The sequence below is a fragment of the Microtus oregoni genome, unplaced genomic scaffold (assembly GCF_018167655.1).
Source record: "Microtus oregoni isolate MIOR12 unplaced genomic scaffold, Mior012 000049F_ref0000343, whole genome shotgun sequence".
NCBI lineage: Eukaryota > Metazoa > Chordata > Mammalia > Rodentia > Cricetidae > Microtus > Microtus oregoni.
In genome coordinates, this window is record NW_024543223.1 from 3,741,484 (window position 1) to 3,760,504 (window position 19,021).

Sequence of the window (19,021 nt, forward strand, 5' to 3'; positions counted from 1 at the left end):
CTCCCAGCCCTGCTTCTTCTCCTCTGGGATTCTTGACAGTTGTATAGGAAGGGGTTTGGTCCCAGAGCAGGGAGTCAAGCTAGCTTGAAACATAGCTCTGTGGGCTTTCTTTAGAAAAACTAAACTTTAATACTCATATCATTTTACAATGAAAATAGGTACCCAGAGACAGGTTTGAAATGTTTACAACTGTACAAAAGACATATACAAATCCCTGGCAGGCAGTGGCATCAAGGCTGGTTATAGCCCCCCTCACACCCTAGCCTGTCGGGTGTCACCTTTGGTCCCCTCAGCCTTGTGAGGGAAGGCATGCACAAGCAGAGGAAGTCCTCTCAGCCAGTGCAATTTTTTAAAGAAAAAATAAAAAAGGTAAAAGTCTAGCAGGCACTAAAATGAAGTTGTAACTTTTTTGGTTTAGCATTTAAAGTGTAATATTGAATAAAAAAAAATGTATCTTAAGCACACAAAAAAACTAACCCATTATAATTTAAAAAAAAAAAAGCCTAAACTCCCCAGAGAAATGACCTAAAACTTAAAAACAGCTTGGGGCCCAGTAGACTGGATGGCAGGTATTGGGGTGGAACACGTCCTTCGGTATCTGCTCAGGTCACTTAGCATAGCCAGCAAAGCTTGTCTTCTGGCCTGATGCGGGTCAGCAGCAGAGATGGCACTTAGGACACATTGGTCATGGGCTTGTACTTCTTGAAGCGTGTCCACTGGCCTGTGGCGTAGTTCATCTCGAACACTGTGTCCACTAGCATGGTGGTACTGCCCTGGCCGTCTGCCTTGGGCAGATCCTCTGTGTGCTCGCTGAGCTTGATCTGGATCACATCCCCCTGCTCCGGGCACGGGTTCTCTGTAGGGAGCAGGAGCTGCTGGACTGGTGCCTGGGGCCAAGGAACCCATCCCCCACCCCATGGGGGGCACCTCCCCAGGCTAGTAGCACAGACGCACCTCGAGAGCCAGCCATGAAGCCCAGGATGAGGGCCTTCTCTGGCCGAGTGACCTTGTTTGCTGTCTTGAACATCTCCTGGGCAGCAAACATCTGTTCTCTCTGTAAAGAGAGGATGTGGGTGCGGGGGCTGCTGGGCCCACCCACTGGCCCTGCCAGGCTCATCCCATAACAACAGTCCCCACCCCCTGCTGCAAACAGGCAAAGCTATGCCATCCACCTAATGGCTATGAAACCTGACAAGATACTTACCGTGAGAGACAGGTTCTTCTTAGGTTGCTGCTGAACAGGGGCAGGGGCAGGTGCCTGGGTCTGTGGGGCCACCATGGCCACTGGGGGTGTCTGAGCAGTGGGTGTGGCAGCTGGGGGAGTAGTAGGTGTCAGAGGCGAGGTAGGTGTTGCAGGTGTTGGCGTAGCTGGGCTCAGGCCACTGTTATACATAGGTGCTCTTTGTTTAAATTGAGCTGGCAGTGTAGGACTTGGAGCACTGGGCTCCTCAGGGGGTCGGCTGGCTTCCCGGGATGGAGGGACTGCAGGCAGAGCAGATTTACTAAGGAGAGTTATTCAGGAAAAGGAGTATACCTCAAATCTATTCATTCCAGTCTCCAGGCTGTCTGCTCCAGACATCATATGCTGGAGACAATAGGCTCAACTCAAATCTTCCAGGTTCTGACAGCAACTGTGTCCCATACCGGCCTGCTCTGTCTTGCTCCAATCACTGCTGACCAGAAACCCTTGCTGGCCATCGCAGCTAGGGACATGTGCCTTGTGCACTACTACCCAGCAGGGCAGAACCTACGTCCTCAGGCATTTCTAGATCCAGAGATAAAGTTATCCAGGACTCTGGTTAGCTCCTGACCTATGACAAGTTCCCCATAAACTGGGTGCTGGTTACAAGGCACCGGAAAGCAATTCCCCCAAGCCTAGCACTCTTTTTGCTCAGCAGGGTTTCTTAGATGACCCTCAACCCACTAATGAATAGACTAAGCTGAGCCCAATGGAACCAGCCTCCCTCTCCCGCGAACAGCTGACTAACCAAAGCTTGTGTCTGACCCTGAAGGAATTATCCCCTCTGCAGTATCCTTCATCAGGGAAGAAACAATCCTCATGACCCCACCCATCCAGAGATCAAGGTGCCAAAAGTGGCAGTTTTGGCAGCCACTCATGCACTCAAAACAGGACTTAGGGCGTATTTCTTGGCCAGGAGGAGTTCCCTCCACGCTGCCTGAGATCAAGAGACAATGAGACAGGCGCCTTAATGCTAAGCAGCACCACGTGTGCAAGGCTACTTCCTAGGTGCACATGCTAGGGCAAGCCCTGTGTGGGCTTAGCATACTGCAGGCTACTCACCTGGGGGAGTCTCCAAGCTGGGGATGTATGATGAGGCAGGTACCACACTGGGGGTAGAGGGCAGATAACTTGTGGAGGGAAGTGCTGGCTCACTATTCAAAGACCCAAGTTTCTGGAAGACAAAGGCCATGATCCCTTCAGGCAAATCTCAGGGTTTTAATTCACCTCCCAGACAGCCTCCATCAGCCCTTGCCCATCAATGGAGCAGGACGACTCATATCCCCAGGACAGAGACAGTGGCTTCTCCAGGCCATAGGTCCCTGGTTTTAATGATGCTGGACTCCAAACTTAAGCCATGGCTACCATCCCATGGTCCCAAACTGATACCTGGAGAAAGAAGTTCAGCAATGCAATGACCTCAGAGGCAGAGACCATACCATGCAACAGGGCCACACTGCCTCTACACATGCAACCTCTGTACCTAGGCTCTGAAATAGGCTCTGAAAACCTATTTCTATTTCCACAGACAGCCTCTGGGGAAGAGCTGTGCTGGCTGATTCACCTACATGCAAGACCTGGTCTCCAGGGCACTGGGGACTATACCCACTGGACAGAGAGGAAAATGAGGCACAGAGGTATGAAGACAGCCCAGGCAGTAATTTCAGTATAAAGGAGGTATTCATTCCAAACACGTGGCTGATGCCCAAGTCAGGCTCTGGCTCCCTTTGCCACTCACATACACATACATACATACCTGCATACATGTACACTTTTACAGAACACAGCTTAGCGGCTAGCAATCAGGATAAGGTGGGGCATATTATTTTGACAGTTGAAAGTGTCCATGGCTGCACTGCATGGAAGCCCTACCTGTGTGGACACCAGGCCAGCAGCATAGTCAGGAGTGGCATTTTCAACAACTGTTTCTTCCTTGGTGGGCTTTTCCACCACTTCTGTGTCTACCAATAAAAAGAGTTGGTTAGTGACTCTCTGACCCAGCTCCAGTTCAGAGGTCACAAGTGTCCCCTGGTCTCTGCAGAGAATAAATGTAATCCTAACACTTGGAAAGTTACAAGCTTGAGGCCAGCCTGGACTACAGTGTAAGACCTTGTCCCAAGAGCCATTCCCTCTCTCCACCCCCACCCCCCACCCCCACAAAGAAAAAGGACTCCTGGGGAAAGTCCTGTTACCACTGTGGTAAGATAAAGCACTCAGGCATATTGGACCCAGAAGGAAACCCCAAAGCACCAAGATACTACTCAGGCAGAACCAACCATAGCACACGAGGCTACAGTGCCTCTAACCTCCCTCCAGACTTGAAATGTCCCATACACACCTAAAGTCTTCCTCCTCCTCTTTGCCTCTCGGCCAGCACCGACCGTATTCAGCTCAGAAATATCCAGTAGCTGCCAAAACAAGTACATTCCATACTTAATTATAGAGCGAAGAATCAGGACTTGGCCTTGCCAGGGATGAAAAGGGATGTCCCACCTTCACACCCCTTTCTTTCTGCAATGGTGTCCTCGAAGGTGGTATTGGGGTCCGGTTACCAGAGGGACTGAAGACGCTGGGTGTGGTGGGACTTCTGAAGGGGGCTTGCTTCGGGATGCCTTTGAGAGGGGCTACAGAAAAGACTGATGTCAATGGAAACAGCAACTTTTGAGCACAGGTGGGTTAAACAAGGCTGCTTCTGCCTTGGGGAAGCTTCATACAAATTAGACTCTCCTATCACATTTTGTGTTTTGTATATTTCATCCCAGGCTAAACAGAACTTGAGGCTGGGCCAAGGGTGGTGGCACATGCCTTTAATCCTAGCACTCAAGAGGCAGAGGCAGGCATATTTCTGAGTTCAAGGCCAGCCTGGTCCACAGAGTGAGTTTCAGAACAGCTACACAGAAAAACCCTGTCTCGAAAAAACAAAACAAACCAAACTCGGGGCTGGAGCAATGGCTCAGTGGTTAAAAGCATTCTCCTAGAGGTTCAACTCCCAGCCCCACTGCTAGCTCCAGTCCCAGGGTATCTGGTGCACCCTCTGGTCTCCAACAGCACTGCATACAGGTGCAGACATATCCAGACAAAGCACTCATACACATACAATAAAATAATTTTTAGAAAACTAATTAAACAACCCACTCAGACTGTTTTTGCCAGGGTCACTGTGGTGAAGGGAAACTGGTTTAGACCCTATAAACCTAACGACATCTCTGAAGGTCTTCTGGGAAGACCCAGGCTTGAGACTCTGGAAGTTCATGACTCATATCCTTTCTGGGAAGGCTGGAGTAATGGAAGATAACAGCTGTCTATGACACCAGAGACCTCCAGACCTTATAGGTCAAGAACTATCCAGCTATCATCTCTGCCCAGAAAAGTAACGACACCTATGTATACCTATATACATTTGTCATCACCTAGGAAGCCTTGTGCTACAAAAGCTGGTTGTCAAAAGTGGACATATAGTGATCGTCAGACTTCCCCTTTAAAGAAAAGTTTCTGCAGTGCCTGTCCTCAGGGACAAGGAAAGCAAGGTGGAGCCTATGCTGTGGCAACAAACGGCAGCAAGGGAAGAGCCCTGCCCTGCAGTAATAATGGTAGAATGGTGACCCATACTATAGACTCTCCACTACTAGCTCTATGTCTGCTTTGGGGTTATGGGAACTTGGTATGCCAAGACACCAGATGAACCTCATCCTACAGCTGTCCTGCCTGCTGGGCGCTGGACATGGTTTGAGGAGTCCTGTTTTCTTGTACTTCACAGAATGCAAAGCAGACATTCATACAGGCACATGCATGAAGAGCCAAACTGCTGTGTGACCCTCCATCTTGGAAACTTGCCCTGAGCGCTCAGCCTAGCCAGCCAGCTGTTACACCTGTTACACCCAGGAGGGCAGCTACAAGTGACAGAGCAGCAGCCAATGTTCCTCCAGCTGGGCTGCTGCTGGCTCACCACACACGGCCACCTCCCTCAGGACTCATGTCTGACTCATACCTTTCCCATCAAGTCACCCTGCCTGGCAGGCACCACAGCACTGGCCTGAGAACACACGAAGCCTTACTTGTCGTGTCCATCTTGCGGAGCAGCCCCCGGCCCTTGGCGTGGAACGGCACCCCGGCACTTCTCTTCAGCTGCTGGGCTGTCTCAGTGGCTGTGTAAAAAAAGCCACAGGGTCAAGGTCTCTTAGATCATAGGGCCTCTCAGCCTATAAAGTAACCTCAACAAAAGTGATTCATAAAAATACCCAAGGTAACTTCTTTGTATAACCCAGCAGGAATGCAGTCAGTAATGGCACTGACCTTACAGTGATTATTCCTTTAAAAACAAAAAAAAAAAGGAAGGAAGGAAGGAAGGAAGGAAGGAAGGACTATTTCCTGGTGATTTGTAAAACAAACCATTACCTACCTACTCAGATAATCTAACATTAAGTGAAGAATTAGTGGAAATTTTTTGCTACTCAGTCAGAGCTTCTAAGAAGTCTATTTTTCACTGGGCATGGTGGCGCACACCTTTAATCCCAGCACTCAGGAGGCAGAAGCAGGCGGATCTGAGTTTGAGACCAGCCTGGTCTACAGAACAAGTTCTGGGCAGTCAAGGCTACCTATTCAGAGAAACCCTGGCTCAAAAATACAACAACAACAAAAAAATTATTTTTCTTTTATTTTCATCACTGTTCCCAGGGTAGCAAGATGAAATAGAACGGAGATTGGTGACAGGAGACATGGGCTACAGCATGTGCGGGCTTTGGTTTCCTTGGCGGGAAAGAAGGAAGTGGCCAACTGCTCACCGCATGGCTTCTGGGGTGCCAAGTCTCATCCTGGGTGCCTGTTTCTAGGTGTTTCTGAGGATACACCGATGGGGCAACAGTTAGTTAAGACCAACTTAATTCCCACTACATCCCCTCCAAAAGGGAGAGCACCGCACTCGCCTGTGGCCATAATTCAGTCCGCTGAGGCCTTCCCTTTGCTCTGGTAAACAAAGCTTGTTTTGGGACAGATCCTGGCGGCATAAAATGGACAGAAAACAGAAAAGTCTTTCCCCTGGGATGGCCCTGACTTGGCTGCCTGTCTTCATCTGTGGACTCTCAGACCTCTGCCCAACTCTGCTCCATTCACCAGGGACTCTTGTGGCCATGGAAGGACTAACACCAGGGCTAGTATAGCAGGCGTGTTTTCTCTTCTTGTGTCCCTTAACAGAAAATATTAAATTTCCCTCTTAACTGCACTGGCTTTCTAAAGTGATGACCTAAGCCAAGAAAATACCACTGACGGGGCACTTGAGATCGCAGCAAGATAGATTCTTCCATTAGCACAGAGTGAAGCCAACTATGAAAGAGCTGAATGTTAAAGAAAAGGAATTGATCAGAGCCGTAATAAAACAGTATCAAACAATAAACTCATCAGTTGTAAGCATATGTGTCTAAACCTCCCCAGTTCATGGAGCAGCTTGACACAAGCTTAAAAGCAGCCGAGACTGTGTTCGGAAATTTGCATTTAAGTGGCTGCAGAAACATCACAGCCACCTGCTGCACCCCAAGAAACCTGGACCCTGAGAGGGGCTGATATCTCTCACAGGTCCCGCAGCCATCTTTACAGGAGGCCCAGGCCTCACAGAGTTCTACATAAGTCTGAGAAAGAAACAGATTATCCTCCAGTGGCTCAGGAAAGCTGCAGGGTTAGACCGAAGGCAGTGGCCGTGCTGCTGACTGTCGACAGCAGAGACCTTTCAGAGCAGCTCAGTCGGCCTGCCCCACAGCTACCAAGCAGCACAGACCGCAGCCAACTGACACAGCTGGCTCCAGGCTCTTCTCAGATTTCTCCAAACCATATTTGCTGGGCTTGGTGTAGCTCTGTGATCCCAACACTCTAGGAGGCTGAGGCAGGAGAGGGTAGAACTCAAGCCAGCTTAGGCTACCCAATGAGACTGTATTCCCAAAACAAAACAAAAAACCAGAGCTATTTACAAACCTTAGTAAATGTTAACTGCACATTTATGACCCGGGCGGTGGTGGCACACACCTTTAATCCCAGCACTCAGGAGACAGAGGCAGGTAGATATCAGTGAATCTGAGGCCAGCCTGGCCTACAAAGTAAGTTTCAGGACAGCCAAGGCTACAGTTTATGGAAATTTATGTTTTTTATTTTTAATCCTTTTCATTTGTTTGGCTTTTATTTGTATTGTTTTGCTAAAATGAGGTTTTGAGCTGGGTATGGTGGCCCACACCTTTAATTCCAGCACTCAGGAGGCAGAAAGAAGCAGGCGGATCTCTTGAGTTCAAAGCCAGGCTGGTCTATAGAGCTAGTTCCAAGACAGCCAGAGCTATAACAGAGAAACCCTGTCACAGTCTGAGCTCAAGTGATCTTTCTGCCTCAGTATCTCAAGAAGCTGTGACCCAGGTACACAATACACCTGGCTTAAAACCCATACTTTAATGTTATTTAGCTAAAGGACACTTTCTCCAGCAAATAAGTGCCTTCTACACAAACCATTGTAAGACATGATTTAGGAAAGCACTTAATGAAATCCTTCAACCTCTTCTATAATAGACACAAGCAGCAGTCTCGCATCCCGTCTTGGCCAGCAGATTCTACTTTGTGAGATTACAGGCACCACACTTAAAAACCCTGAGGTCTTGAATGCGTGTTTCTAAACAACAGTGATCTAACACAGAAAAGACAAGCTACGCTCTTTCAAGACAGCACAGAGAAAGAGCAGGACTGTAACCCAAGTACTCACACTTCTGTAGCAGCTCTGCCCGCAGAGTGGCACTCTTGGGCTTCCGCTTCAACTGGAAATGTTTCACTGGTGGGGTGAGAGGCCCGGCAAGGGTGGTCAGGGCATTCTTGTTCAGGTACTGGCACTCCAGTGGTAGCATGGCAGACGCCTCACACTCACCCACTGTGGAAAGCCAGAGTGTCACAGGAAGTCAGAGCTCTTGCACCAGGGAGCTCAGGCTGTTTGTGACCCTCACAGCTCACATTCCAACGGCTCCATGTAGGTTTCATTTTATAGGCATGGCAGCTTTCTGCTTTGGTTTCAACCCCCTGTGGTTCCCACCATTCCAAGAACCCAAGATCATCCAAGTGGGTCAGGAACAAATGATAGGCCTGCCACCCTAGAGGGAGGCACATCAGACTCTCCAGGGACGTTTTAAAAACAAGAAATGCTAGAAGACAAGGATTCCTCAGTTATGTCAACTACAAGCCGTGGGACTGCAGGGGTGCAGGAACCACAGCATACTGTGTATAGCAGCATGGAGAGCAGTATCCTGCGTCCTAACGACAGGGCAGCCTCAACACCAGGAAAGCCCCCCCCCCCTTTGACTACAGAGCACCGGTGGTCGGTCACCCTAGACACTGCTCAACTGCGGTCTTAAAAACTACCCATGTGTGCCCCTGATTCAGTGTGCTCACCAGAGGTCAGAGCCTGAAAAACTCCAAAGAGTTGCCCCAGTCAGTTACATAACAAGAGAAACAGATTCAGGAGAAGTTGCTTCATCCTTCTGCTCCCAAGAGAGTCAGCTACCCCAGCAATGGGGATGTGTGACCTGTGCAGGCCAGTGTTCCTAGACTGCAAATAAAAATCAAAACCCCAAAACGTACTAGGGCCTCACAAGCAGCCATGCAGGGGTGTGTGGCCTCAAGCCTTTATTTTTCCAAGAAGAAGAATGCACCAGAGGTGTGGAGACTCCACTGTCGCTTCTCTAAAACCACCTCAGATTCTAGCAACATTTGTTATGTAGGACAGAGAATGTTTTAGGTTCTGAAGACATTAACTTGCAGCGTTCAACCCTCATGGAGCTTATGGAGAGACAGCAAGTACACCAGGGATGAGTCATCTGAAGTCAGACTGCAGCATGAGGAAGGAGAGCCACTGTCTGAGGAGCCACAGCACGCCACACTTACAGTGTGATATGGACAACCCAATTTCTAAAGTGAGACCCACTTCTTCCCATTGTAAAATAAAGCCAGACTACTTACCTTTTTCTCTAAGTTCTCCTAGGATGTCTTGAACATTGGGGTTCTGCTCCTCAAGGTCTAGATTCAGTGAGCCCGTGTCAGGAAAGGATTTCAGAATGTCAGCAACCATAAGGACCCAGGGGTCTGAGTCCAGGGTGGCCAGTTGGATAATATCCATCAGAGCGCCCTTCATCTGCCAAGACAGAAGATGCCAATTACATGCTATAAAAGTTACCAGCCCCGCTTCCCCTCCTGGAACAGCGACAGCTTCAAATGCCTCCTGCCACGAATCTACCCATTTTCACACTGTGGCCTCTGGGTGGCCTGTGACAGTAATCACTGTGACAACCTGTTGTGGAATATGACTTTAACTGTGTAACTGTGGTACTTTTGTATATGCTGCATTTGTTTAATGATGTAAAGATGTGTTGCTATTTCACTTCGGCTAAGGCACCTGATTGATCTGAAAAGCTGAGCAGCCAATAGCTAGGCAGAAGAGGGATAGGTGGGACTGGCAAGCAGAGAGAACAAGAGGAGGAATCTAGGCTCAGGAGAAAAGGAGAAGAGAGAAGAGAACAAGGGAGAAAGAGAAGGATGCATCAGCTAGCCAGACATGGGGTAACCAGCGAAGTAGGACATACACAAGAAAGGTAAAAAAACCCTAAGGCAAGACATAGATGAAGAGAAACAGGTTAACTGAAGTTGTAAGAGCTAGTGGGACAAGCATAAGATAAGGCTGAGAATTCATAAGTCTCTGGGTCATGATTTAGGAGCTGGTTGGTGGCCCCAAAGCCTGCTACAGTTAGTGTTCCAACATGGGGCCCAAATTTCCACATAGGGCCTGAGAAAGCTGAAGAGAGAGAGAGAGAGAGAGGGGAGAGGGGAGAGGGGAGAGGGGAGAGGGGAGAGGGGAGAGGGAGGAGAAAAAGAGGATATGGCTCCTTTAAGAGGCTCTGCAGAACCAACAAGCTAAGTAAAATCACCTGCCACAGTCCCAGGGTTGGGGCAGCTGAATGTTAAGGCTGGCTGTAATGGACCTGAGGAAGGAGCAGAGCCAGTCACCAGGGCAACACAGCAGTAGCTTAAGGTTTGGTTCACAGTCAGATGGAAGAAAAACCTCTAAATCGGTTACAGTGTGTTTAAGTGTGCAAAATGGCTCAGAAGTTAAGAGCACTGACTGTTGTTCTACTAGAGGTCCCGAGTTCAATTCCCAAAACCCACATGGTGGCTCACAACCATCTGTAATGAGATCTGGTGCTCTCTTCTGACATGCAGCCAGGACACTGTATACATAATAACTAAATCTTTAAAATACATAATAACTAAATCTTTAAAATAATAATAAAGTCTTTAAACAGAGAGTAAAGTAACTAACAGGCACATAAAAGTGGGAAATAGAGAGTCTGGTTCCTATGATGTTGACTTTGAATTTTTTGAATGCTGATGAGTGAACCACAGATGCTGAGACAAGGGATTGTGAAAGGGACTGCTGAATTAAACCGGCCTAGATATGCTGTAGGATCCCCTCTGTGCTGTGACGATGTTTAATACCATTAGCTAATAAAGAGCCTTTGGCCTACAGCAAAGCAGAACAGAGCCAGGTGGGAAATCCAATCAGAGATACGGGGAGAAGTACATTTGTTTATGCTGAGGAATATTATTTTAACTGCGAAAAGGTGTGTTACACTTGTTTACACTGCCTTTGTTAACAATGAAAAGATGTGTTACATTCGTTTATGCTGTATTTGTTTAACTATGTAAAGATGTGTTGCACTTTTTTCACCTTGCCTGCCTAAGCCACCTGATTGGTCTAATAAAAACCTAAATGGCCAACAGCTAAGCAGGAGGATAAGAAGGGCTGGAGAGCAGAGAGAAAAATAGGAAAAAATCTAGGCTTGGAGAGAATGAGGGAGAAAGAGAGAGACACACAGGCCAGCCAGCCAGCCGCTAGACAAGAAAGAAGCAAGAAAAGTAGAACAGACAGACAGGAGGGAGGGAGGGAGGGAAGGAGGGAGGGAGGGAGGGAGGGAGGGAGGGAGGGGAGAGAGAGGGGAACAGGAAGAGAGGTAAAAAGCCCCAAGGCAAAATGTAGATGAAGAGAAATGGTACTTATAAGAGGGACAAGCATAAGATAAGGCTGAGCATTCATAACTGATGAGAAGTCTCTGATTTGGGAGCTGGTGGCAATCCGAGAAAGCCTGCTACAGAGTACCTTCCTATCCTGGAGCAGCACTTCCTATCCTGGAGCAGCACTTCCTATCCTGGAGCAGCACTTCCTATCCTGGAGCAGCACTTCCTATCCTGGAGCAGCACTTCCCATTCCTCAAGGCCTTTAAATCAAGTCAGTTTCTGTTGTCTCTGCAATCATCTGCATGCTTACACAAGGTGTCCTTACTTCCCAGCCACACATTAAGGTGTCAGCAACTCCAACTAATTCTGCATCCCTCACTGATTCACTGAAACACCTTTCTCTTTGATAAAACTGGTTGAAAACCCCAGACCCTGAATTTCCTGTAAACAACTTGTTATGCTTGCAGCTGCTCTGAGCAAAACAACTTGTTTTCCCGTGTTTGCATCTGCTCTGAACACTAGACCCTCAGGAGTTCCTGAAGAGTTCCCTCCGTGACAGACTTTATAAACTCTAGCTGAAATAATTGACTCCCTAAGTAATTTTTAGTTATGGTATCTTTTTAAAGAATCATTCATTCATTCATTTATTATTGTAGAGTGTTCTGACTGCATGTATCACTGCAGGCCAGAAGAGGACCCCAGATCTCATTATAGATGGTTGTGAACCACCATGTGGGTGCTGGGAATTGAACTCAGGACCTCTGGAAGAGCAGAGCTCCCTTACCAGTGAGCCATCTCTCTCCAGCCCTGGTTATGGTATCTTATTACAGTGATAGAAATCAAACTACGAAAACAATATATTAGTTACTTTTCTATTGTTGTGAGGAACATCATGACCAAGGCAATTTACAGAAGAATTTATTTGGCTTTAGGATTCCAGTATTAAAGTCCACCATGGCAGGGAAGAGCTGGAGCACAGCTAAGTGTTCACATCCTCAACCACAATGACAAAGAACGAACTTGAAATGGTCAAAGTCTTTAAAATCTTAAAGCTCACCCCACCCCCAGTGGCATACTTCTTCTAGGAAGGCCACACCTCCTAAGCCTCCCAAAACTGTGCTACTAACTGGGAGCCAAGTATTCAAATCCCAGAGCCTATGAGGGACATCCTCATTCAAATCACCCCAACACTCACACCAAGAAAAAACGATAACTAAGCTAGTATTAATGTCAGATAAAAACTGTGACAAAGGCCAGACATGGTGGTTCATTTCTTTAATTCTAGCACACAGGAGACAGAGACAGATGGAGCTTTGTGAGTTCCTGGCCCGTCATGGCTGCACAGTGAGTGTGACTCTGTTATTAAAAACAAACAAACATAAAGGACCTAAGGGCCAGCGAGACAGCGTAGCAGAAGTAAAGACACTTCCCACTAAGGAGAATTCAATCTTTGGAAAAAACCTACTCCCACAAGGTATTCTGTGACCTCCACATATAAAGTATGCAACATAATAAATAAATGTAATAAAAATTAAAAAATAAGGGGAGATAATCTTTATGAACACTTATTTTTAAAAGACCTAAGGAAAAACACTGGCAAATACTCAGATCTCCACCTTCTCCTCAGTTTACAAGGTCACAGCAACAACTACCAAATTATACACACCTATGAACATGAACCTAAAATATACAACGCAACAGCTGACATGGAGGAAGAGGCAAATTCAGGAGCTACAATGGGGAGATCAACAGTACAGCAGATAATGAGAACAGTAGGATAAGAAAAAAACCAATAAATGCCAGTTACACAGAGAACAGTCACAATAAGATCTCCGCCCAGAGCCAGGTGTTTGCCTTTCATCCCAGCACTCAGGAGGCAGAGGCAGGTAGATCTCTGTGAGTTCCAGGCTGGCCTGGTCTACAGAGTGAGTTCCAGGACAGTCATGACTATGTAGAGAGATCCTGTCTCAAAAGACAAAACCACCATCAACATAAAGAAGACGATTTCAGCCCAGGTGCTATTCAAACTTCTTACCTAATGTATTTCTATATATCATTAGCACATAAATTATGAAATATATGAATACAGGCAAATCATAGAACTTAATGATGGTTCTAAATAACTGCCCAAACCTCTAAGCTACAAGACTAATACATACATACATACATACATACATACATATGTGTGTGTGTTTGTGTGTATGTGTGTTTTTCAATACGGCTTCTCTTTGTAGTCCTGGCTGTCCTGAATCTTGCTCTGTAGACCAGGCTGGTCTCAAACTCAGAGATCTGCCTGCCTCTGCCTCCTAAGTGCTGGGATTAAAGTCTTGTGCCACCACCGCCCAGCAAAGTTCTATGCTATTAAGACTATTTACCCTGTGAGCTGAGAGAGCCTGGCTCAGCTGGTAGAATACTTGCCAAGCCAAGTCTGAGTCTGCGTTCAGATCCCCATACCCACAGAAGAGCCTGGCTCAGTGGGTACACAGCTATAATCCAGCACTACAGAGGTGGAGGGAGACAGGAAGAGCCCAGGAGTATGCTGTGGGGCAACTGATACAGACACCTAATCTGGACTCTGGCCTCCAAATGCACATATGCACATATACTTTCACAGACGTACGCACATGAACGAACATGTAAACACAAAGAGACAAGACTGACACAAGTGCTAGGGGTTAAGAAAAGCTGAAGCCATTCCTGAGGTGAGGTGAGGCTTCACCCTGTACGTCACTGCTGCAGGATATTTGATCACACTGTGAGCCCTGAGTTTGCGTTATTTACTGGAAAAACCTGTTGCTAGTTGTGGTGCGGCTAAGTCCTAGCACACACCTTTAATTCAAGCTTTCTGCTTGAATATTGTAAACAGGATTAAATAAAGTCAACCACAGGTCAAGAGGTAGAGCAAGCAACCAGTTGACAGGAAGGGAACATAGAATTATTAAGACACCGTAGAGAGTCTTCACAGACCTCGAAAGAACGGTACTCAACTTCCTATGGAAAAGCAAAAACCCCAAGATAGCCGAAACAATCCTGTACAATAAAAGAACTTCTGGAAGCATCACAATCCCTGACTTCAAACTCTACTATACAGCTACAGTACTGAAAACAGCCTGGTACTGGCATAAGAACAGACAGGAGGACCAATGGAACCGAATAGAAGACCTGGATATCAACCCATACATCTTTGAACACCTGATTTTTGACAAAGAAGCAAAAAATATCAAATGGAAAAAAAGAAAGCATATTTAACAAGTGGTGCTGGCATAACTGGATACCAACATGTAGAAGAATGAAAACAGACCCATATCTATCACCATGCACAAAACTCAAGTCCAAATGGATCAAAGACCTTAACATAAAGCCAGCCACACTGAACCTTATAGAACAGAAAGTGAGAAATACACTTGAGTGCATTGGCATAGGGAACCACTTCCTAAATAGAACCCCAGCAGCACAGACACTGAGAGAAACAATAAATGGGACCTCCTGAAACTGAAAAGCTTCTGTAAGGCAAAGGACATGGTCAACAAGACAAAATGACAGCCTACAGAGTGGGAAAAGATCTTCACTAACCCCACATCAGACAGAGGTCTGATCTCCAAAATATACAAAGAACTTAAGAAATTGATCACCAAAAGAACACATAATCCAATAAAAAAAATGGAGTACAGACTAAACAGAGAATTCTCAACAGAGGAATCTAAAATGGCTGAAAGACACTTAAGGAAATGTTCAACATCCTTAGTCATCAGAGAAATGCAAATCAAAACAACGCTGAGATTCCATCTTACATTTCTAAGAATGGCCAAGATCAAAAATACTGATGACCACCATAGATAGAGAAAACGAGTTATTCCATGACATAACTAAATTTATCTATCCACAAATCCAGCCCTACAGAAAGTACTAGAAGGAAAACTCCAACCCAAGCAAATTAGTTACACCCACCGAAAGAAAACCAACTGCTGTAGGAACTCCTTCAGCCAGAGACCTTTCAGTTACAAACGTACTTGGGGGTGGCCTCTTATACTTTAAATGCTGATGTAAAGAGTGTTTGCACTCTTCCGGCTGCTGTTTCCCAATTCATGCAGCGGACGGTGATCTGTGAATCTACCCCTAAATAAATAACCCTTTATTATACTAAAAAAAAAAAAAAAAAAAAAAACTGCCGGCGTTGGTGGCGCACGCCTTTAATCCCAGCACTCGGGAGGCAGAGGCAGGCGGATCTCTGGGAGTTCGAGGTCAGCCTGGTCTACAAGAGCTAGTTCCGGGACAGGCACCAAAGCTACAGAGAAACCCTGTCTCGAAAAACCAAAAAAAAAAAAAAAAAAAAAAAATACTGATGACAACTTATGCTGGAGAGGTTGTGGGGAAAAGGGAACACTTCTGCACTGCTGGTGGGAATGCAAGCTTTGGATGTCAGTGTGGCGATTTCTCAGAAAATTAGGAAACAGCTTTCCTCAAGACCCAGTAATACCACTTTTGGGAATATATCCAAAGGATGCTCAATTGTGCCACAAGGACATGTGCTCTCAATTATGTTCATAGCAGCTTTGTTTGTCATAGCCAGAACCTGGAAACAACCTAAATGTCCCTCTGTTGAAGAATGGATAAGGAAAATGTGGTAAATTTATACAATGGAGTACTACACAGCAGAAAAAAATAACGACATCTTGGGCTGGAGAGATGGCTCAGTGGTTAAGAGCATTGCCTGCTCTTCCAAAGGTCCTGAGTTCAATTCACGGCAACCACATGGTGGCTTACAACCATCTGTAATGAGGTCTGGTGCCCTCTTCTGGCCTGCAGGCATACACACATTCAGAATATTGAATGCATAATAAATAAATATTAAAAAAAACCGACATCTTGAATTTTGCAGGAAAATGAATGGAGCTAGAAAACATCATTTTGAGTGAGGTAACCCAGACCCAGAAAGACAATTATCACATGTACTCACTCATAAGTGGTTTTTAAAGATAAGACAAAGAAAGCCATCCTACAAACCACAATCCCAGAGAACTTAGACAACAATGAGGACACTAAGAGAGACTTACATAGATATAATCTACATGGGAAGTAGAAAGTAGAAAAAGGCAAGATCTCCTGAGTAAACTGGGAGCATGTGGACCTTGGGGGAGGTTTGAAGTGGGGAGGGAAGCAGAGAAAAATGTAGAGCTCAATCAAAATCAATAAATAAAAAAATTCGAAAAAGAAAAGAAAAAGAAACCATAGAGAGTAAGAGAGTCTGGAGGACAGAGAGGCACAGGAAATAGGAGGCAGGGGCATTCAGCTGGAAGAGAGGTTTTGAGATGGCTTGGAGAAAGGCTTCTGGGATGTCAGCTGAGGAGGAAGGTCAGCTTTCTCAGCCTCTCTGGGCTAGGAGGCTTTCACCCCAGCATCTGGCTCCAGACTCTTTATTGATAAAATTGAACGATTGAGATTTTGTTAAAAACATGTCACACATCAAGACACACTAACAATAAAGTGACAGTAAGTAGCTAACACATTATTAGCACAACATAGAAATGACTTAAAAAAAAAAAAAAAAAAGCTCAAACACCCATAGCAGAAGCAACAATACAGCAGAGACAGTCTGCAGGTGGTGCTGAACCTTTCCATAGCCACACTGCAGAACTCTCAGCTCCACAAACCACCCGTCCTGGCCCATGAGAGAAGGAGGTTCACAGCACAGTGCTAACAAGACCACAGGGAAGGAGAGACAATCACCAACTGGCTAAAAACCAAGAGCTTCATCCCAAAAGCTAAGCCACAGCTGGGAAACAGCTGTAGCATGTCACCAAACAAAGACAGTAGCCAGCATTTATTAAAAAGAATATTCCTCCAAAGCGACAAGTCAAGAAAAATAGACAATCATGAAAAAACAAAACTGAACAACTCACAAAAAAAGAAAGCCAAACAGAAAAATAAGCGATGGCAATATTCAATCAAACATCGAGGAATATCTACATATTTACTTGTCCTACGTATTTTAGCACTATTTGACAATATCACTTGGAAAAGCCCACTTGCCATAATCCTGCTTACACCTCCAATTCCACGTCTAGAAAACTGCGCGCTCTCAATCACCTGAACATGTAAAGCTGGTGCCAGTCACAACGGAACAAATTAACATGAAACAAAAACACCAATGAAAACACTAGACACAACCTAATCATCCATACGCGGTATGCTCGGAGAACGGACGACCATAATGCATGGAAATCTAACTGCAGCGTCTTGGATGGATCTGTCCAGGTGTCTCCCGACAGAAGACACACCCACACCACCCCGAAACTTTGTATGGAACATGGCAACATGTTGCCATTCTAAGTTCAAATGATGCAAAACTAAATACTCGTGCTAGGAATGTACACCACACAATCGACAATCCTGCATAGACAGACAGACAGACAGACAGATGTGGGGATTGCTCTTGTGGGTAAGAGAGAGGGAAGCATGGACGGGCTATAGAGAATCCACCCTTGTTCTCTTGTATGGAGGAGATAACGAGTGGGTCGTTTAGCGATTAGTATTTGATAAACTGAAAAAACACGTAGCTTTGGTTTATGGCGCAACAAAGACCAAAACCAACCTTAATGATAAAACAGTAACCAGAAATGTTTAAAAACTAGGGTGCTTCGATGTGGTGGCCCAGCTCTGCAATCCCAGCCCTCCAAATAGTGATGCAGGAGGATACCAAGTACGAGGCCACCCTGGGCTACACAGTGAGACCCTGGACACATATCATTTGTGTACATGTTTGCAAGGCATCGTATATTTTGCACAGAGATGCAACGTGGAGTAAAAATGCACTGAAAGAGACGACAGACTAGAGGAAGCTAAGCAGACTGACACTCCGTGAGGCAAAAGCAACAAAATTAAGGTCAGCAGTCCCTTGAAAAGTTACACTAAGAGCCCCAAATCAAGGGGTAGCTTCGGAACTGCGGCGTCCAGAGCTCCGCTCCGGGCCGGCTCGGCTGAGGGCGGTTCGGGCCTTGGGCCCACGAACCTCGCCCGCAGACAGCGTCCAGCAGCGGAAGGCACTACGGCGTCGGGCCGGGTGGGGAGGCCCGGCGGCGCCCACCCGGAGGTGCGCGCGGCCAGCGGGAACAAGGAAAGGCAAGGCGCCGGCTGGAGGCGGGAGCTGCGCTCCGGCCCGCGCCCTCACCTCGTCCACCGTGCGGCGCGGAAGATGCAGCGTCCCGAGGAGCAGCTTGAGTTTCACAGCCGAGGAGAGGCGGTGGAAGCAGAGGCGGATGTTATCGATGACCGCGGCGGTAAGCAGGGACGCGATGCTGGGCGGCGCCCACAGCTCGTCCGTGGCGCCCAGCTTGTTGTGCAGCCACAGGCCCGTGTCGCTCTCCCGCATGGACGCCATCTTGGCGGCAGAGGCGCGCGCGAGCCGGCATCTTACGCAGACGACTACGTGTCCGCAGCGAGGACCCCCAACATGGCGGCGCCCGTGGGCGCGGGGCGGGGCCTCGAGCGCCGACAAGCGTAGTGGCGGACGGCCGCGCCCTCCCGAGGCTTCTAGCGGTGGCGCGAGAGAGTGAGCGATAAGGCGCGGGGCGGAGGCTTGTGGGTTTCCGTACAGCATCATGGCGACGCCCAGGCGGAGCCGGGCAATGACGTAGTCGGTAGCATCTGTGTGCGGTCGAGGTGCTCCAGAGACGAGAGTTAGCGTTCTGTTTCACGTCAGCTGCTCAGGTCTGCAAAGGCTGCTGGCCTCGTTTCTCACCGCCTCGCTTCGCAGCCTCT

At 47.1% G+C, this 19,021-nt stretch overlaps 1 protein-coding gene across 1 annotated transcript; it reads right to left on the reverse strand.

The window, feature by feature from the left end:
* Nucleotides 1-105: 105 nt before the first annotated feature.
* LOC121436477 (negative elongation factor A-like) lies at nt 106-18,812 on the reverse strand. The gene is made up of 11 exons (XM_041636419.1): nt 18,432-18,812; nt 9,215-9,386; nt 7,971-8,132; nt 5,296-5,385; nt 3,734-3,864; nt 3,579-3,648; nt 3,113-3,201; nt 2,303-2,414; nt 1,205-1,482; nt 955-1,054; nt 106-856 (listed from the first exon to the last, which is right to left on the reverse strand). The coding sequence occupies exons 1-11, from the start codon at nt 18,639-18,641 to the stop codon at nt 672-674; spliced, it is 1,599 nt and encodes a 532-aa protein (XP_041492353.1). The 5' UTR covers nt 18,642-18,812; the 3' UTR covers nt 106-671.
* Between the last annotated feature and the right edge of the window lie 209 nt (nt 18,813-19,021).